Source organism: Erpetoichthys calabaricus, chromosome 5 (genome assembly GCF_900747795.2).
Source record: "Erpetoichthys calabaricus chromosome 5, fErpCal1.3, whole genome shotgun sequence".
Taxonomy (NCBI): Eukaryota; Metazoa; Chordata; class Cladistia; order Polypteriformes; family Polypteridae; genus Erpetoichthys; species Erpetoichthys calabaricus.
In genome coordinates, this window is record NC_041398.2 from 117,018,600 (window position 1) to 117,041,461 (window position 22,862).

The 22,862-nt window shown below is 36.4% G+C and overlaps 1 protein-coding gene across 1 annotated transcript in view; it reads left to right on the forward strand.

Annotated features, from left to right (window-relative positions):
* arap2 (ArfGAP with RhoGAP domain, ankyrin repeat and PH domain 2) overlaps positions 1-22,862 on the forward strand; it is a 468,505-nt gene that overhangs the window by 250,265 nt on the left and 195,378 nt on the right. The window contains exons 14-15 of the mRNA XM_028801993.2: positions 6,994-7,168; positions 14,218-14,343. Coding sequence (XP_028657826.1) covers positions 6,994-7,168; positions 14,218-14,343 — 301 coding nt within the window. The remainder of the gene's footprint in view (positions 1-6,993; positions 7,169-14,217; positions 14,344-22,862) is intronic.

The following is a 22,862-nucleotide window of genomic DNA, read 5'->3' on the forward strand; positions in this document are numbered from 1 at the left end:
ATGGATTCCATGTTGTAAGGGAGAAGAGCAAAGTTCCCTTGTTTCATTCAGCTTTTTATATTTTTCCTCTCTCCCCCTTCCCCTTACTTATCAATAAGCACAATATGTTTATCTAAGCATTTCATCATACATAGCGTGAATCGGCTAACCGTTTCTATTTTGTGTACATTGCAAAAGGGGCCCTAAAGAAGGAAAAGTCATCTTTCCTGTGTCTAACAAATGAGTTCCATAAAAAGAAATTGTCCTTGGTCAGCTTACTGCACCCTGTCTTATGACAGACGCCTGTATGAATAACCTGCCGTTATAAAAAAAACAGCTTTGTTAGTTTTTTTTTTTATCCCTTAGTAACTTGCAAGCAGTTAATAATTTTTTCTTTCACATTGGGAAAAAGGACACATCTCCGAGATGTTGGAATTAATTAAAGACAAAAAAGAATTAACTGCCACAGTCCCATGTACAATTCTCCATTGCAGATCACCAGTTCTCTTATTCAATGGTGGCTTGTACAGACTGTCCCAAATGGGGCTGACACACTTCTCCCCTCCCAGTTTATCCGTCCAGGGCGTATCAGGGTATCTGCTTAGTTGGGACTGGTATCGAGCTTGGTCACACACTTTATATAGCTCCTTCCCTTCTAAAGAGTCAAAAGGAAGATGTTTAGTCTTTCTCAGTATCCTACAGTTTTCCTCCATCATGTTTTCTCTGTCATTAATTAACAAATTTAGAAAAACAGACAAGGGCTCTGGGTAATGTTCAGCTTTGAAATAGTATTGCAATAAATCCTTAGCTGCGGAAGGCATATTTAAAAATATCTGTCGCAAAAACCTTTCTGCTGTGCGCAAAGAGCACAGACCTAAAGTTGCATCCACTTTCTCTGCACTCAGCCAAGTGAGTAGCTGTGGTTGAATCAAATGTTTTATTTGTAAAATACCAGCCCTGATCAGGCGTTGTCTCAGAGATGTCGACTTTACTGCCATGTTAGAGACAACTGGTAAATCTAAAGTCCAATATAAATTAAAAAATCTTTCCTCTACATGACAATCCAGCTGTTGCCAGATTCTCAGTACACTTCGGTAAAAGTCTGAAACATTTCCAATGGGAAGGAATCACTTTCCATTAGGAAAAGTACTCTGTCCAATTTCAGGTTGCCAACTTGGCACAGGATAGTACCCGCTAATGGCTTCCAGGACAGCATTTTTTTTGCTACAAATGTCCACCAGTCCTTGTCCTCCTTCATTCCTGAGCAAATGAAAAATGCTTTGATTCAGCCAATGTTTTCCATTCTGATAAAAAACTAATCACCTCCCATTGCACTTCAGTAATCAGGTCAGGTAGGGGCTCCAGGCATGCCAACTTATGCCAGAAAGCAGATGCAACAAGGTTGTTTATGATTAGCGCCTGCCCTCTATATGACAGTTGGGGGAGTAGCCATTGACATTTTCTGCAACTCCCTCCAAATTCTTATGGTCACTGTTTATGCCGATTAGATGTAATCCTAGGTATTTAATACTATCTTTTGTCCATTTCCGTCCAGATGGCAACAAAAGTAAAGGACCCTTCAAGTTTCCCAATAGTATCGCAGAGTTCTTGGTCCAATTTACTTTTGCTGAGGATTCCTTCTGGAACTCATCCAGCACAGATACCAGCCCATCCACATCTTGTTGCTTTGCAACTACTACTATGAGATCATCTGCATATGCTGAGATCTTCAAAGGCACTGCACACTCAGGGACAAATAGTCCACCCACCACTCTCCTTAATTTGATCAGCAGGGTTTCTATAGCCAGGACATACAACATGCCAGACAAGGAGCAACACTGCCTAATCCCTCTATCCCCTTTAAATGGATCACTCAGGCCACCATTGATTTTCAGTACACCCTGAATGTCACTATAGAGCACCCGTACCATGGAAACAAAGGAGGGCAGGAAACCAAATCCCATTAGTACTTGCCACAGGTACTGGTGCTCCACCCGATCAAAAGCCTTCTCCTGGTCCAAGGAATAAGACCATCATGTAATCCAAACAGTTTGCAGATCTCAAATGTATCCCTAATAAAAAAGATGTTGTCATATATGGAACTATTTGGTGCACAGCAACTCTGATCAGGGTGAATGACATGCCCCAACACCTCCTTCATTCTCGTAGCCTCCGCCTTAGGAAACATTTTATAGTCCATACAAAGCAAGGCTACTGGCCCACAGTTCTTAATATTACAGTGATGTTTTAGATGTGTTATATTAGAGGGGATGAATACATATACATTTTTTATTTGTAATTCATTTAGACTATTTTGTAGATATCTGTTTTCATTTTGACACTAAAGAGTCTTTTTCTGCTTATCATTGTCAAAATAGACATTACATCTGTTGTAATCCAATGCTGTATAACAATAAAATGTCTAAGTAAGAAGAAAAAGTAGTTTGACGTAAGTTTACACTGAACAATGGTGTCAAGATCCTGACTGAAGTTATACTAAAAAGAGTAGAGAAAGTGTTCACATCTACTGTATAATATCACAGGATCAACCCGGATTTGTTACAATCATTTATTATCAAACATCTGATGCTTGTTTAATGTAGTATATATTCCTTGAAATGAAATGAAGTCTGACAAATGGCAAAGAGCTGTGAGGCCTTCAGATACTTCACAACTGTTCACTGGGCAGGACAGGCCTCTTTTCCCTGCTTGAAAAAGTCCTTACCCTCAATGGGTTACAGTACAGCTACAGTAGTCTATCTCAAAAAAGATTTTAGCCTCAAAAAATAAACTTAAATGTGTCATATTTTCTATTCTAATGCTTTGTATATCATGTATGTATCTTTATTTAGTATTTATATAGATTTTATTTGTATCCAATGCTGTATATGCTCTGTTGTACTTTCTGAATTTATGTGAAGCGCTTTGAGAATGGGAAAGTAATTATATAAATAACATTTATATTTATTATTATTATTATTAATGTCTCACAATATATAACTAGACGCCCCATAAGAGAAAGCAATCCTAAACATGTAAAGTCCCAAATTGTAATGCAGCAGATTAAACCAATAAACTCTAGCAAAAAAAGATCAAATAACCAGCAAAGAAACAGCACTACTCACAAAACTCTCCTCCAAAGTGCATTCAGATTAGGTGCAAGGAACTCGCTTTCCCAGCCTGAATTTTAAGGGCAGGCTGGGGAATTGAATAAAGATATTTTTACTGTACTTCATACATTTGAACTTAAATGTATATGCATAGATTGCAGAATAATACTCCAGCCTGGAATCTTCTGTTTATAAAAATAATATATATCTGGACTATTCTTCTCCAGAATATGTAATGAGACAGGGACATCCATTATCACCAATGTTTATACAATTGCTATTGAACATTAGTTTATCTGCAGCTGCAAACAGCCAGAGATTAAGGTGCTTTTAAGGGAAGAATTCATACTAAAATGATCCATTTATTCTGATGATATGTTACTATAGAAATTTTATTTCTACAAATATTGCACTTTAAGTTAATGTCAGGAAGCAGAAAGTAGCTAAACTACTCAAAAAATTTCTTAGAGAGTTTGCCTCTTGTTCTTTCTTGAAGGTTCTATTCTGTTTCACTATAGGCAGTTAATATTGTTGGATGTTTCAACACAACTCCCTTTATGCAACTTATTCTAAAATAATGCCATGGCCTTATTTGCATTGGCAAGCTCTCATTAGCAACCACTAATAGTGACTTTTTGCTGAATTACACTTTACAACAGGATCACAAAATGAAAGGATCAATGAAAGCAATTTGCATGCTGTAACTTCTGAGTTGCTAAGATCCTTCACTTTGCTTTTACTTTTTGCTGACAATCATAGGCACGAGAATGCAAGTGCTGAAACTATTGTACTTCGTTGTTACATAATACATTTTGAGAAAATGTTGAAAAATAGGGGCAGGCTATAAATCTTTCAATCAGGCTGTGTCTCCGTTTTCATTTTAAACCTGTTTTAAAATGACAGCTATCATCTAATATGCCAATTCCTGTCATAATTTTGAACCTTTCCATTTTGTCACCCTTTAATCTTTGTTTGCTTGAGCAGAAAATTTACAGCTCCTTTAAACATTCCTTATAGTTCATGCCTCTCAGTTCTACTCTAGACTCTGCACATCATATACCAGATGAGGCCTTACCAGTGTTATATAGTTTAAGCATAACCACCCTTGATTTTCACACCACACATTGGACTATATCTTATATATAACCACTTCTGTACACTGTATGAACTAATTATAGTATGCAGTTTTGAAAACACTTTTTATGCGTCAGCTGGCGAAAACAGGAATGCAGCATGGTGAAGTTTTCCTAAACCAAAGGAGAAAGTGTTTGGATTCATAGAACACATAAGAATGTATTTTCCATGCTGCCAGTTAATAAAAGTGAATTTAAATAAAATTACTCAAAAACTTGTTGCAACCTGGAATTTAGACAAATAGGCCATCAATTAAGATTAATGTGAGGTGCAGTCCAGTAGAGTTGCTATATAGTTTTATAATGATTGCAGGAAAATGTAAATAATTCTTAAAATGTAATGGCAGTTGTTGTCACTAGTAAAGAAAATAATGCCAGTTTTTGTCACTAGTCAGGAAAATGATAGATATGCATAATGCATAAATCCTAGACATTATGGAACTGTAAAAATTGTAACAGACTGTAAACAAAAGAAGCCAGCAAAAATGCTTCTCCCTCAAACAGGACAGATTTTTCCAATAGCAAAACTTTCTGTCAGATTCCCATGATAAAGAAATATGTATTGACATGAACAAAACATTATCTCAATGTTTGAGGTCAGAAAAGTAACATATACATAACACTATTCATTAAAAAATGTGTATTAATACAGCTTGGTAAAGATAATGATAAACATTGTGAAATACTGAAATGAAACAAGCATAAAGGGTTGTGGTCTGAGGGAGCTCACCATTCCGTGTTTAACAGTTAAGGCTATATGAAAGTAATTCAAAATAATAACAAAGAAATCAGCTTCTTCCAGCTTAAGGAGTGGTTGCTTATGGAGTGGTGGTGGGTAAAGTATTCTATTAAGTAAAGCTAGAGTCGTGTCGTGATTTTCAGTGAAGACAGCATTGGTAGGGAGAGGTAGTCCTAGGGAATCTGTGGGAGAAAACATAAGAAGTAGCCTGTTATTAGGTGATATTTAAAATGTAAATAAGAGATTAGTAAATTGGGGGTTAAATTATTATTCAGCTAAACTCAGTGATGCAGATAGGCCTTTTTATTGTTTTTTTTTTGTTGGTATTTATTAGCTGTGTGAGTATTGCACACTTGTGTTTTCCTTAATTAAATCATCTTGTAGCATTCTGATGGGCATACAAACTAAGAAAAAAAATTATATTCTGTTTATATATACAGTATATGTACATATACATTTCTATAGTTATTTTATATATCTGTAATAACAGTAGAAATTGCTTTTTTATCAAGCAAAAAAATAAAAAGAAATAGAAATCTAGATACTTGTGGCCAGTTGTATTGACTTTCCTTATGTTTTATCTACCTACAATTCCCAGGAACCCTATTAAAAAGTACTTGTGTTATCATCACCTACAGCTATTCCTACTGAATAAGACAGCTAACACTTGACTGTAATTTAACCTTCTGTCCCATGTTGTGCAGCTTAATCTCATAAAGTTCCTAATAATAAATGCCCCAGGTAGTATGGCCTAGTTGTTTGTTTGAAATACCTTTGCCTACTAACAGCAAAATGTACTGTAATGAATTGTTCATATTTGTTGGTTTTATAGTAGCACCTATATGAAAATAATAAAATAATACTAATACTGTGGTATACATCATATTTATATTACATTCAAACTAAAACAAGCCACAGCCACAGGCATAGAACAACATATATTTTTTATTAAAGTTTCACACAGGAATGTATGCACACATTCTTATTTTAAAAGATTCAAATTGAAAAATAGTGTGTCAAGAACTATACAGAAATGGTAAAAAAGGAAGCATAAAACATACAATATACACCATCAGAGATTTGTTGTAGTTAACATAATGAAATGCTGTTTGACTGTGCAAAATGGACATGGCACTTCAAGAACAATTAGCAATCAGGCACAATTTGGAAATCAAAATCGACTAATCACTGAATTTCTGAAAGGTGAGGGAGAGCTAAACTATCTATTAAGGTCTTCTATTAAGAGTGCCTTTCCCCCTCAGTCCCTTGAGCAAGCCAATTTTTAGAAAGGCCCTGAATTAGATTGAATCTATCAGTCATGGGCAACTAAACCTAATCCTGGCAAGAGTCAGAAAACAGGTAATTTACTGTCCACCTCAGCTGTAGGACAAAGAAAAAACACTCTGCCTGGCAAAAAGTCATGGTGCTTTCTGTTCTTTTTTCCCTTTGTTTCCAAACCTTACTTGCAGTAGAATGGAGATTAGGACAATATATTAACAATCTCTAAAACTTACTTTAAAAGCATGCTGCATATCAATAAAATGTATATGCTGTTTGTAAATAAAATGTATTTAATACATATGTGAATGCTTAGGAGACTAACAATTTCTAAACAATAAACAACAACAGAATTAAGAAACTGTTCATTGTTGAGGAAGTGATTAAGAATCAATAAAGGTTTAAAGGTTCTGATAGACATGTCTAGTCATGTATGCCGTTTTCAAAGGATAAATTTTGAAAGTTTTACTGAGTCACATGTTTAAAATGAAAAAGGCTAATAATGGGAGATTAAAAAAGATATCAAAGCAATATATTAAGCAGTAATATTGAATGTGTTATAAACGATTTTGTACACAGAGGTTTCATGACTTTTCTTAAAGTCATTATTATTATTTTAAGTAAATACTCTTTATTTGGGCTTGGCTCATATGTTTTGGAGGGAGTGCTTTTGTTTTATCATAACCACTAGCTGAATGGCTCTGTTACATGATACATTTTTCTTTTTGTAATAGATTTTAAAAATCTTTTTTAGGCATTGTGTGCTACTGTACAACAACATGATGTTTTAGAGACGATGTCACTAATATTTAGTGGAGCTGACCCCATGTGCACAACAGAAGATCCAATCTACTGTACACCTTACCTGCTGGCACAAAAGGCAGGACAGCGTTTGCAAATGGAATTTCTGTATCAAAACAGACTGTCAGGTCAGTAGCAGAATATAATAGTGAGATTTCTGAATCTTAAGATATTAATAGGGAAATATTCATGAATGGAAACTGCTACATGACCCATCATGCTTTACACAACCATTCTTTTTATTTGATGTATGAAAGATGAAAATTAACACAATTCAATATAATTCAATACAAGAATGACTATAAGAATGAATAATGCAATCAATTTAATCCCTAACAGAATCATAAATGGGTAGGTAATCATGTATATTCTTGTGCATATGTTATGAAGCACACTTCCTAGACACTTTGCACAATTTGGAACTATATAAAGTGGGTTCTATACATATACATGTATTTTATAAACACTTTGGATATACAGTAGTTTACAAGTAATTACTATACAAAATAAATGTACTGTGTGTTTGAAAAATGCAGTCAAAAATATTTTTACATTTATTGCTTGTTTTCAAATGAATTTTTATTTCCACATACAATTTAAGTCAATGATTTGTTTTTTTCTCAAGTTGCACATTCCATTTTTAAAATTCAGTTCATTAATTAATTCAATGTCTGGACAAACTTATTCCAATACAACATCATGGGAGCCAAAGCCAAATAACACTGGGCAAAAGGCAGCAATCAACACAGAGCAGGGTGTCTGTCCATTGCCAGGCATACTCACTCATGGAGTCCATTTAAAGCCACAAATATCTTCAACATCTTTGGAAGGAAATTGAAGCAGTGAGGGAAATCCTAATTAAATCTTTGGAAAACTGGAAAACACAACATAGGCAGTGCCAAACAGAACCCTAAAATTAAAGGAACAGTTTGAAAACACATCAGATCTTAATGGGAAAAAAATCATGCCGGATATTTATACTGATATGGACTGGATAATGTGTTAGGAACGAAAAGATACCACATTGTTTGATGGAAATGAAAATCATCAACCTACAGAGGGCTGAATTCAGACACCCCAAAAATCAAAGTGAAAAGATGATGCGGCAGTCTAGTCCATTTTGCCGAAATTTCATTGCAGCAACTCAGAATTGTACTCAGTAGTTTGTATGGTGCCCACATGCTTGTATGCATGCCTGACAACATCAGGGCATGCTCCTAATGAGATGACAGATGGTGTCCTGGGGGATCTCCTTCCAGATTCTGGACCAGGGCATCACTGAGCTCATGGACAGTCTGAGGTGCAACCTGGTGGCGTCGTATGGACTGAAACATAATGTCCCAGAGGTGTTCTATTGGATTTAGGTCAGTTGAGCGTGTGGGCCAGTCAATGGTATCAATTCCTTCATCCTCCAGGAACTGCCTGCAAATTCTTACCACATGAAGCCAGGCACCAGGAGGAACCCAGGACCCACTGCACCAGCGTAGGGTCTGACAATGTGTCCATGGATTTCATCCCGATACCTAATGGCAGTCAAGGTGCTGTTGCCTAGCCTGTAGAATTCTGTGCATCCCTCCATGGATATACCTGCTCAGACAATCATTGACCCAACACCAAACTGGTCATGCTGAACGATGTTATAAACAGCATAGAGTTCTCCATGGATTCTCCATATCCTATCACATCTATCACATGTGCTCAAGGTGAACCTGTTCTCATCTGTGAAAAGCACAGGGCACCAGTGGTGGACCTGCCAATTCTGGTATTCTATGGAAAATGCCAATCGAGCTCCACGGTACCGGGCAGTGAGCACAGGGCCCGCTAGAGCATGTCGGGCCCTCAGGCAGCCCTCACTGACACCAGTGGCCTGCTGATGATCATTTTGTAGGGCTCTGGCAGTGCTCATTCTCTTCCACCTTGCCTGAAGGAGCAGATACCAGTCCTGCTGTTGGGTTAAGGAACTTCTACGGCCCTGTCTAGCTGTCCTTTATTTTTTTTGAGCAGTATATATATATATATATATATATATATATATATATATATATATATATATATATATATATATATATATGTAATGTGGCCAGTGAGCCACAAACATGATCACACAAATGCTGTCCCGGGTTCAAGTAACAAATGATTTATTACAAAGTACCTCCTAAAAAGTAACAAAAGCACAAGTAATCTCCCTCACACAATCTCCCCACAATTCCTCTTCTCTCACCACCGCACTGCCCTCCTCCATTCGAGTGTCACCTGGACAAGGGAGTGTGGTCCTTTTTATTGAAGACCTTAGAGTACTTCCGATGTTAGTGCTACTGCCTGATGTAAGTACTTCCAGGTCATATGGAAGTCCCATATATTGGGAGCGCATCTCCCTGCAGTGCCACCTTACAGCACCCACAGAGTCCAGCAGGGCTGTGTTGCCGGACTACAACTCCTGTTATTTCTTTCTGGTTCCCAAATGAGTATCGATATGGAAGGCTGCTGCCATCTAGCACCTGGGGGGTATTAAACATCTCTCTGAGACAGTCCTTCCCTGTCCTCTTCTTTTATCCCAGCCATGGAAGGTCTTAAACACATGTCTGGTCAGGACACCTATTTGTTTTGGGCTTCCCACTCGAATGAGGAACCATCTGTTCTGACTGGGATGTCCATCCATCTATTATTGTCCGGGTGTCACATCCTTCCCTCTCTTGGCAGGGATGCCTTTCTGTGATTTTGGGGCCTCCCAGCCAGGTAAACGATCTTTCTAACTCCTTGCCAGGATGCCTGTCTATCCCGTGTGCCACCTACTATATATATATATATATATATATATATATATATATATATATATATATATATATATATATATAGACAAATCGTTATTTTGTAACTGCAGTTATTTTGTTTTAAAAACTTCAGTGAACTCTTTTTTTTGCAAGTTGTTTAGACATGCATCAATAAATTGATATTAAGCTGTGAAGCATTTTCTATGAAGATAAACAGTTACTCACATTTATTTAATACATACAGTAGTACAACAGCTATTGGACTCTGCTTTATATTTTGATTTGCAATTCATTGTATTTTGTTGTCACAGTGAATTATACATTATAACTTGAGGTTGTAATGATTAGTTGGTTTGTAAATCAGAGTCATGGTGGGATTTACCCATCCTTGGTAAACTAAATATAGTACAGGCAAACAATTTTGATGGGGTAAGATGTTTTGCACATAATTTTGTGATTTGCGTTTCTGGGACAAGCCATCCATCATCAGAGTAGTTAGCCAATTATCTTTGTGTAACATCACAGTGTTCAGAATCCCACATAGGAAACGGATTGCCTGAGGTCAAGGTGTAGGTAACGAGTAGCTCATCCATGTCCACCCACTAGCCAAATACAAGACTGACTTATGAACCAAGATTTCTGAAGACACTCACTCCCTCTTCCTCACATAGATATCTCCATTATGGACACTGTTTTTCATAAACATCATTTTTCATCTAGATGGTGTAAATCTTTTTGACTTTAAAATAGGGGTGTATTTTTATTAGGGCATCTGTAATGATAAATCTGAACCGAATGGTTATAAGATTTTATTATACAGACCCTTTAAGATGAGCTTCTTAAACTGTTTAAACAATGATAGGTAAAACAAATGTTGAGGAAAAGCCAAAAACTTACAAATTCTTGTACATGTTTTCTTATTCATTTTTTTTAAATGTGAAAGGCGAAGGGCTTGCAGATAAGTAAACTATAAGTTCTTTTTTATTATTCAGATTCCTATACAGTTTACCCTTTCAATGTTTTTGCATATTGTTCCATGTCTAATACTTCTTGCAGATAACCGCAGATGTGCCAGGGTGCTTTTGAAATATTTACACAGATGAATTTTCCTTCAAGAACTTGTAATGTACTATACCAGGGGTAGGCAACGTCGGTCCTGGAGTGCCACAGTATGTGCAGGTTTTTGTTCCAACCCAGTTCCTTAACGAGAACTCAATTATTGCTGATGAAGCACATATTGCTTAAGTTACATTTTAATGCTTCATTTTAGTGGTCTCGCTTGTTAAGGTTCTCCAACCTTAATTGCTTATTTCAATCTTAAACTGCTGCATTCAGTGTTTTAATTACTCCTTATTAGCAATAAGATGTAAAAGACAAAGCAGCCAGCAGTTCTCCATCTAGCTTTTTTCCAATTACATCTGTGTGTGTTCATCATGCACGGTTTGATTTAATAAAACACTTAATAGAAAAATGTGACAGACTGAAAATGATCTGTTTTAGGCTTCAAATCATTTGGATGATATCCTTGGAAAGGAAAAAAATCTACGATATAAAAGCCTTACATTGCACAGACTAACAAGCCATAAAATTAAATAAGGTCTGAGATTGGCAATGATTGGTTTCTAATTAAGCAATTGGGTTGGAATGAAAACCTGTAGCCACTGCGGCTCACCAGGACCGACATTGCCTACCCCTGTTTTACATCTTATTGCTAATAAGGAGCAATTAAAACACTGAATGCAGCAGTTTAAGATTGAAATAAGCAATTAAGGTTGGAGAACCTTAACAAGCGAGACCACTAAAATGAAGCATTAAAATGTCACTTAAGCAATATGTGCTTCATCAGCAATAATTGAGTTCTCGTTAAGGAACTGGGTTGGAACAAAAACCTGCACATACTGTGGCACTCCAGGACCGACGTTGCCAACCCCTGTACTATACAATTAGTCACTTTTAAAAGTTTAACTACATTGTGTGGGAAATATTTTGAACATTCCTGAATATTAAAGAATTAATATTAATATATTTATAATATTTATATAGGTATATTTGTATACCCATTGCCTTTTCAGATATGTTTTACAGTGTACTGTATAATTCGTTTACATTTTGCACCTATCTGTGATACATTTTAATCAAAACATATGCTGAAACAGTGCAGGTTTCCTTCACATTACTATAGGTGATTTTATTTGCCATGTAATAATATGTGACCTAAAGGGGGTGCCAATGTGCCCCCCAGCCTCAAACACACCAATATCAATACAAGTCCCGGGTTCAAATAAGGAATTTAATTTTTAACAAATACTTTTCACAGGGTTCTACCACAGGTTGCACAATCACAATTATAAACAATATTATTCATTCCTTATCTCTGTCTTTCCACCCCTTCCACTCCTCCAGGTGAGTTTCATCCTTTGCCTCCCGACTCTGACTCCCTGAAGTGAGGTGTCGAGAAACTTCTGTGTCAGACCCAGGAGTACTTCTGGTGTTATAGCACTACATATTGGAAGCACTTCTGGGTCAGTTCCTTAAAGTAGGGATGATCTGTCCCTGCAGCTCCCCCTGGCAGCACCCATGAAACCCAACAGGACTATATAACGGGACTGCAATTCCCAGTCTGCCCTGCAGGCATCCATGGAGGCACCATAGCTCAAGGAGACTGCCACCTGTTGTATTGTGGGAGCAGATAGTTTATGTGAGTGGTCTCTCTCCACTGTCCTTCCCTTAAAAAAATCATAATCATATGGAGCATTTCAATCATAATGTCAGAATCTTTATCCTTTAGTCAAGTTTGAAAATGTAACTACTTGTTTAGTAAAATAAATCACACTTTTAACTCCCTGTATAGTTCTTTTACTTACTGTATATTCTGAAAAAATGTTCTTGTGCTTTTTATCATAGTGGTGCATTACATAAAAACATGTTTAAAGTGGCATACATAAATCAATCAAGCCAGATCACATTTCTGAAGAAAATGATAAAAATCTGTTTTATAATACATTTTATAATGCATGTTCATTATTGTTCATTAATGCATGTTCAGTAGGTGTTAATGTGCCATTTCATTTGTTACTGATCTTTATTAATAAGAATAGATGTAATATTATTGTGTCTTGCAAAATGTTATCTACAGTATATACTTAAGAAATGTTATTTGTAGAGTACATGTGTATAATTACTAGTTTTACCTTTTTATTTTTTGTTTTCTATACCTTGTAACTTGGTTATTATAGTTTTTGCAGTATTTCCCAAATAGAAAAACTAAAACTATTGAAGTAGAGTCTTAAACACTGAAACTGCAGATAGAAAACAATCATTTGTCTGACAGTTTCTCTCAAAATGTGTTTCTGATGCAGCTAACACTGGCTGCTGTGCCTTTCTATCATTCTTTCTTTTTGAATAAATATTTAAATCTTTTACTAATTAATGTTTCAAAATAACTGTAACAGGACTGTGACTGGCCGCATCACAGATTTAGTTTGTTAATTGTGTTAATAGATTTTTCTGGTGCCTTTTCAAAAATATAGATAGTTATTGGAGGTAAACATACTTACTGGAGATTATTGAGGTAGCACTTCAACAAGGCTTAATGTGAAAGAAGTGCAAAAATGCACACCATCCCTTGCACTGCTACCAATTCACTTGAGGATGTGTGCCATTTAGAGGCCTACAATTGGCCAGGTGCGCTTCGAGATTCAAAAGGAACGATGGCCTGCCAGAAAAGATGAAAAGAATTATTTAGATGCAGGCATACTAGCTAATACAGGAATAGAATAGAGTCCAATGTATTTCTGGTAAGAGTGAACGAGTATTGATTGGCAGCATGCCAGCTGACACATGCCGTGAGTGAATAAGAGAAGATATAGGGAGTATTCACCCGATTAGAGAGCAACATATAGTGGATGTGTCGTCATCTGCAATGACTGGTTTATACTGGGAGACACATATTAAGAGTAGCCAGGTAGAAGTGCCTACAGGTATAAAACTGAAGTGCAGTCACAAGAGGTTGTCTTTTGGCTGATTTTCTGATCTTCTGAGCTTAAGGAGTAGTGAAGAGTTTAGTGCTTGTTTTTGTACAAAGATTACATATACATCTATTCCAATGTAGGTAATATGTGTTTTGGTGATATGCTTTATTTTTGTGTTTATTACTTAATTTTTTTAATTTATTTTTGTTTGCATTTCCCGAAGAAAATACCTTCCTGAACTGTGTTAATAGAAAGAGGAAGAAGCCTTTTTATCACTGCTATTTTTTGACAGCAATATGGCAAGAATTTTTTTAAAAAGTTTTCAATTTGATTTTATTAAATAAATATTAGCATGTAAACACAATGACTTTCTTTAAACATGTAGTATGCTGATATATATATATATATATATATTTATGTATGTATTCTTTGTAGATTTAACAAAACCTGGATCATTATATGAAAGAAACTTTTATGATGATGCTACTACCTTTAGACATGGTTTTCTTTATAAAGCTGTCAACACTACAAAAATCATAGCAGAGAAGAAAACAAAAGAAGGTAAGGGCAAAATCTTATTAGATACTTATCAAAACAACTCTTTGCTACTTCTTAATTTGTTTAAAAATTCATCAGATATATTACTAATCCAGTAGCTGGTAGCATTAGCTGTTAACTGTGATACTTTGTCTTTTTCAAATTCTACTTAATGACATCCCTAAATACAGATCAATTTTGACTCAGGATTTTAATAATAAAGTTCTCTGCAACTTGAAAGGGTTCCTAACATTGGAGTAACATGAGCTTAGCATGGCTGTGATTTTTTTAGATGGTATTTAAAAAAAAACTGTAGCAAATGACAGCAAAATACATCATGACATATTTCATGACAAATGAAACACACTTCATTAAATTATATAGAACCATGTGAGAGCTTGTTAATACATATTGAAAAAGAAAAGTAAAATTACAATTTTAGTGTTTAAGATGTACTCTGATAAATAAAATGTACTGAACATAATCTAGCAGAAAATAAATGATTTAACGTGTAATATCATAGTTTTTGAAGGATGAGAATCTTCTTTCATATGCATTTAATGGATTCAAGTCTGAGTCGCTAAGTACAATGGTACAGATAGTTAGAATAAGTGCTGTTTGCCTGATGCATGTCTAAGTTTACCACAGTAATATGAATTGTGATGTCTACATGTTGTGGGTGCATCATTTAAGCGAAGGTAGTGTTTGCCGACATGAGATGAGAAAGAATCTAGAACAGTGTTGGGTTGGATGAAAATGAGGTCACAGCAGATCAAACATGAAAGATTTCAACTCTTAGATACTGTATGCTACTAAGAAGCTGGCAGATGAGATGTGCAAATTAAGAAAAAGAAAGGGAATAACAAATTTGACATTTGTTAATAAAAACATCAAGGTTGTTTTAAGTTTTACCCCAGTGAAATAGTGTATGATAGACTAATCAGCCTTGATGCATCTATATAGTAGCTATCGGTTAATTTCTCTTGTGGGTTTTTCAGAGTGCCAGGGAGGCATCCAAGTGAAACCGACAGCCCAGCCATTGTGAACAGATGGCCCAGTGCAATGAACAGCAATATAGATACAGGAACACTTACGTTTCCAAAGAAGGCAAACTTCATTATGTTAAAATCCAAAAACATAAAATTATAAATTATAATACTTCTTATTACAGAAAAATTAAAACATTGTTGGTGACTAAAAGCAATATTCTGCATAATACTGGTGTGTTAATGTTTCTGTAAGCTAAAGTATTTAATTAAAGAATGCCATGTCTTAAGTTATAAATAATAGCTTAATCATTTGAAATAATCTCTTAAAGCATCTATATAAATCTTTCTATGAATACTTCTCAGCATTCAATTTAAATCATGCTGCCAGATGCTCTGTTTTCTTTACCATTTAGCAAGTGCATAATGTTTTAATGCATTTTAGGAGGGTTTGTATTTCTCCACTTCATTTACGCTATTAATTCACACACTGCTACCTCATGACATGAAAAAGTTCTATTTTTTTAACATACTGGTGCAAGAGATATTATTATTGTTAAGCTTAAAATCAAGTATAATGTTATTTCACCATTTGTTTTTTCTTATGCACTCTTTTGCAAATTTTAACTCTCACTCAAATCTATGTTAAACTGTAGTGACATAAACAAAAAAATTAAAGCTGGGATTACAAAAGCAAATGGAAGGAGGAAAAGGCTAAATAGGATGCAAAGTTTTGTTGATCGCTGCAATATGTAGCTTCTTCAAATCAATGATAATATTATATGGACATGTCTCAAATGGCCCCACTGTTCTCTTTTTGCAGCGTAAGAAAGCCTGTATACAACTCCAAATCATGCAAAGTTGGGACAGTTTGAAAAATTCAAATAAACATAGTGATTCTTAAATTTTCTATGACTTTTATTTTATTGCAGACAATATAGACACAAGATATTTGATGTTTTATCCAGTCATTTTTTAATATACATCCATTCCTGCATTAAGTTTTTGGTGAATTGCAAATATTCAGCCTTGAGTGTTTAAAGTTCAGATTTTTAAAGCCAAAACAAAACAATAGCCAAACTATTGCACAGAAGTTCACAAAATTTGGCATAAACATTTAGAACTTTGACAACAAGACTTTTATGAAATGTGAGTATAGTCCAAAGCTTGACCATTTGTGACATTTTAAAGTTAAAAAAAATTTCAGATGCAACAGTGATTGCATCTTGCATATATTTTGGTAAATTCACACGGTACCCTGTAGTCAGGCATTAAAAATGTATGTGCTGTCCACATCAATTTTTTACAATTTCAGCACTAGTCTATAAAGTACTTGGTATGAAACAAAAATCAGGTCAGAAATGGGCATAGAACCTATGAGTTGGAGTCCTATGCTTATGAACAACAAAAAAGATTAATTTATATACAAGATTTTCATATGCAGAATGTACCTCACATTGCATTACAAAATGTCCAAAAACACAAGAAAAGAAAAAGAAATTAATTTAGTTAAAGAATAATAATAAATTAGCAAAAATACATCAATATATCATTACACAACACAGATATATATATATATATATATACACATAGTAGATAAGTAGAGCCTTTATATGTATAGATGAGTATGATGAGAAGATCAGGAGGACAGAAAAAAAACCCCACAAAACACTAAGTAAGCTGAAGAAAAAAAAATAAAATCTGTAGGGGTTCCAAGGCCCAAGAAACACCCATCCTCAAGGGTAACTTTCCCTTACATAAATGTTCTAAAGTCATTCCTCATTGTTTCGAGCATTACAGGTGGCTGCACAGTGCTTTGATCAGGTGGTGGTGGCACAAAATGCTACTACAGAAAAACTGGAAAACAGAGAAAGAGATTATTAAAGACTGCAAATCCATGAAGAAGTCTATTAGGAGTAAGTAGGACAAATTGTCAATAATGACTCATGCAGCGGGTTGCGTAAAATCTAGGTGTGTCTATGAAACCAGAAAAACTAGCATATTTGTCTCAAATATTAACTTTAAAATACGTTTTATTATAAGCTATCAAGACCAATGCTCAAAAACTAATCAGTGACAATAATTCCATGCCACTCTTATGGTTATGAACATGAAGCTGCTTGCTTCTGCACAAATTGTGATTATTGAATGAAATGCTGAATGCTGCCAGCAATTAGTTAGTTAGTTTGCTTCTATACACGTTTTTATGTAATTTTATTTGTTAAAAGACCTGCATACAGTTGAAATTGTTGCCTCATAATGATGCCATGCCAGTATGTTTGCAATTCCTTGGGTTTAAAAAATCATAAGCAATGTGCTATCTGTAGAAATCATGAAAGTAATTTTGGTAAGCTTATATTGAATTTTCCATGTTGCCCATGAGTTCAGATACTTTCATCTGCAAAATGTTTGGCATGTTGTCCAAATTAACAGCAAAGCAGCAACTTTGGGGCCCTAGGCACTTGCCTACCCTGGCCTAATGGTTAAATCTGCCCCTGCAAGAACAGGTATGTAGCATGTGTCCACATTAACCTGCAAATTGTTTACTATTTTAACCAGTGCAGTTTCTGTACAATGATGTGTTCTAAAACCTGACTAAAACTTATAAAGAATAAAATGTTTGTTCAAGTAATTTTTTAACTGATTTTCCTAGAATTTTACTTAAAAACGTAGAAAGAGATCTACCATATACTGTATACTCACATATAAGTCGGGTCTTGAAACCAGAAAAATTGATCATAAAATCAGACCCGACTTATACGCCCGTTCAAAAATGCGACACTTAATTTATTTTTTTTTGCATCTTCTTGCCTCCTAAAAATCTCACATCAGTTTCTCAGACGCATTGAATTTTATTGCAGCAACGCTGTTACCAATTTCTTTCGCTACTTCAACACCTTTTAATTTAAGCGCAGCTTCATATATTCTTCTGATTGAATGCTCCATCGTAGATAAGGGATGCTCTTACAATAAAGGTGTATGAGGGTGTGAGATACAAAAAACACAGATCACTGCAAACATTGCTTCTGAATAGTTCAAGCATTACCGTGTGGTCACATAGGCACAATAGAGAGAGAGAGGTTAGGAGCATGCACTGATACAGCGCATTGCCGCACCCACATAGAAAAGAAAGGCAGTGTGCTCCGTGGTTGCTCCCTCATATGGGCGTTAGCATATCATAATCTCTTGGACCAATAGAGTGAATTTTCCGCATTCAACTTATACGACCGACATTACTAAATACCAGAAATTATACGGTAAAATCAAGTCCCAACTTATCGAGAAGTTATCCATGAGTATTTACGGTAAACTTTTTAAAGACAGAGGAGTTGAGATTATTTTTCTTGAGAAGGTGTTTAACAACTGCAATTTTTTTCACAAGCTGGGAAAACCCCAATATCTACTGATGAGTTACTGTAACTATGTCAAGTACACTATCAATTAGCATATCAGACAATTCTTTGAAAAATCCTGCTGGGACTGTGTCAGGGACACAACTTGAGGGCTTTAGTTGAGAAATTATTCTACAAAGTTTAGGTAAACCTAAACCTTTGATTAAAGAATTTTAACTCACTAAACAGAGTATGCTGGAGTCCTACAGGATTAAGTTTGGAAGGATGTATTATAACTAATATTGTATATGGTGTGTGTTGTGGCAGGCAGCCGGCGTCCATGCCCAGCCAGGTTGCCCCTGCACACTATATTCAGGGGGAGCAGCCTTGGACACTGCAATATCTCCCCCTGGATGCTAGATGGCCACCCCCTTGGGCTAGAGCAGCACCTCGGATTCCCGCAGGGCTCCATGGGAATTGGAGTTGGGGGCAGCCCTGCTGGGTCCCGCAGGCACAGCCAGGGGGTGCTGTGTTTGGGACACCTGAGCCCGTATGGGCAGCATATTCGTCACACCAGGAAATGCAGCCGGAACTCGGTGATCAAGCACGTGGAGCACTTCTGGGTGAACTATAAAAGGAGACAGCAACCACCACACCGGGCCAGAGTCGGGTGGAAAGAGGACGAGGTTGCCTGGGAGTAGTGTGGTGCCAGAGGACTGGTTTGTTTGTGCTGTACTGAAGTGCTTTTGGGATTGTGTTGTGCCTGTGGAGTTCACGGGGAAGACGTGCCCCACAGGTGAAGAAAAATAAAGTCTGTGTCATTTTAACACTGTGTGAATCTGTGCCGGGTCGGGCGTGTATATAGCGCCTTATTCACAGTGTCAAAAAGCACAAGATACACAAAAAAAGGTTTGGGGTTGCGCCCCGTATATTAACAACACGGTTTTTGAAATGATAGGGCAAGAAAGTAGCTTCCAAAGACTGAGTCCAAGATGTGACTGACTGTGGGAGGCCAGTGGTTGGCTTAATATGTAGGGGTAGGAAGAGGAAGGTCAAACGAGATTAGGCGAAAATTAGGTCAGTTGGAGGGTGTGGTCCAATGGCGGAAGTGGAACCTGGTTGGATTTTAAGTGTTTTTTCCTTTCTGTGATCTGCAGAGGTGGGCAAAGAGATGTTAGTACATTTTTCACCCTGTGAGTCAACATTTTGCCCTTAGTTAAATACTTGAAAAAAAACTCTTCAGTTTCCAGAGTTATAATTTAAAATTTATAGAAATAAGACTGCCTTTCAAGGTGGATTGATTCGTTTTATTCAGTTGTATGTGCCTTCAATATTTTATAATAGACTGTTCATTTAGTTTTATTCAATTTATGGTCATTTCTGCAGCATTTTTGTTTTATGACCAAACAGTTTATGAGTCTTCCAAGTTATTTTAGTGCTGGAGTATTTCTTAGTTTTTTCAGGGGCCATTATGTCAGCTGCAGCTCTCATCTTAGCATTAAGATTTTCCACCTTACTGGTTACATTGCTAGCAGTATTAGGGCATTAAATTTAGACTGATTGTTTAGAATATTAGCAAACTTATAGGCTGTTGATGCACTGAAATAATTTTTTTAGCAACACACTTCTCCTTTGTCTGCAGTGGGCTGGCGCCCTGCCCGGGGATTTGTTCCTGCCTTGCGCCCTGTGTTCGCTGGGATTGGCCCATGACTCTGTGTTAGGATATAGCAGGTTGGATAATGACTGACTGACTGACTGACTGACTGACTGACTTCTCCTTAGTTCTTGTTACCAGTGTTTCTACATCAAATAAAATGCAGAAATGGTCAGATATACAAATATCCACGATCTGCCTCACGTGAGTTTTTAGTCCTTTTGAAATTACTAAATCCAGTGTGTATCCTTGCTTATGTACAGGCTTTCTGGCTAAGAGCAAAAGAATGCAGTAAGTTCATATATTCTCTTACTTTACAGTCACAGTAGTTATCAACATGTAGACTTATATTGCATACAATTATGGACCTTAGTTATTATTATAGATAATAGGTCAAAGAATTCTTTGATAAAAGACACATCATATTTTGGATATCTATAAATGGTCAATATGACTATGACACTTGATGAATGACTACTTCAAGATACTTGAAAGATGCAAAAGTTCAAAAACTGGTATCTTTACAGAAAATTCTTGTTAAACCCCCTCCATTTTACCTTGCTGAACAGAGTGAACAAAGTTATAATTTGCAGGTGCTGCTTCAGTTAACACTGCTATACCATCAGAGCTGAGACACATTTAACTCAGTGTAAGAAAGTCTGTTTTCCTTTCACTGATAAGGTTATTAATGTAAAAAGTCTTACTGCTTGATGCTCTAATATTAAGTAAAGCCACATTTACAGTCTCAGAAGAGCACAACTGTATCAGAGAGTTAGGACAGCTTGAAATGGTAGTTAAGTTATTCACATTTACCTGCTTTGTTTTAGTTAAACTATGGTGAATTATTATAATGCTCATATAGTATACATCTATAGGTGAACCCACTGTCGAATTAACACATCCTAACACAGGTTTATAGTTAAGATTAGGACTAAAGCTACATAAGAATGCAGACAAATTGCCTTTGAGGTGAGCTCTGAGCCTATTCAGATGCAGGTCATTGTGTCTGAAGAAAAGTAGTCTTTCCAAGAAGAGATCCCAGTTGTCCATTAAGTCGAAATTTTGCCTCTTGCAGAAGGCTCTCATCCAGGTTTTCAAGGTCAGGAGCCAACTGTTGGATTCATCTGTTCTTCACAGCATCAGAGTGAACCTGACATGACAATTCTCATAGCTGGGGTCCTGTCCTTTGCCACTAGGCAAGGCTTTGCCTATTTACTATTATGTTCACAGAATAAAAATGGAAAATCTTAAAATGAACACTGCAGATTAACAGAATTACCTTACTGACTATATTGTTAAAATGTCATGTCATTTACTAAACCATTTAATCTAGACCAGGGTCATTTTGGGTTGGAGCCCATCCCAGCAATCATCATGCACAAGGAAGCCATAAACCCTGGACAGGGCACCAGTGCGTCACAGGGCAAACACACACACACAGAAAACACACACTAGGGCCAATTTAGCGTCAGCAAATCACCTAACCTGCATGTTTTTGGATAGAGGGAATAAACCAGAACACCCAGAGAAAACCAACACAAATACGGGAAAAACATGTAAACTCCACACAGGGAGGACCCAGGACAATAACCCTGGTCTTCTTAATGTGAGGCAGCAGCACAACCAATATGCCACCCATGTTAAAATGTGGTAGTTAATATTTAAATATAGTTTGAGTTATTATCCAAATGTCCATGTTTTCATGAGATCTAAATTTGCAAATTGAATGTACTGAAACAAATATACAAGTGGGATGGGGTAAGTCTATCACCATTCTTTATGGTATACATTGTAGCAGGGCTACATAGTAAATGTGTTGTCAATGTTAGTACTGAGTGTGTTTTGTTTCCATCGTCCCGTTTGCTGTTTATGTGTGCGTCAGTGAATGTCGTCCCCGTAAATACAGGGGGGACGGATGATGGGAAGAGACCGCAGCCCCAAGATGGAAAGCACCTGTTTTCAATCACAATCAGTTATATCCGGCTCTCAACTATTTAAACAATCAGGAGGGAACAGAGAAAAAAATGGAGAGGAGAAAAACAGAGATTTTCATTTTCATGACCACGAACCATCTTTACCTGCTGTTTTTCCACATCGCGCTTTTGGTAACCGGTTTGTTTTTCATTTCGCCAGACTGGCTTCAGTTCCCTCATTACCAGAGACCCCGGGGTCGGATTACATCATCCACCACAAGCCGAGGATTCACGGTGAGGTTGCTCCATTTATTCCGGGAAATACAAACGCATCTCTTGTCTGTTGACCAGTCATCCGCATTCAGGACAGTTGTACACTCGGACTCAAGTTCACGATCATTCATTCCATATTTCATTCATTGTTGTTATTCGTTGTTGTTTGTTATATGTTACAGGGGCAAGGGAGGGTTTGTTGTGTATATATATGGTGGTGTCACGTTGTTGCTTTGGTGGAGGGATATAGATATTTTTTTTTCCTACGTGTGAAATGTGCAGTAGTGTTTTGTTTTCCATTTAATATAATTAACCACCTATTTTTACATATCATCTGTTTTTGAGTGCTTGTTTAAACCGTTGATTGTGGGGAAAATTTCATTTG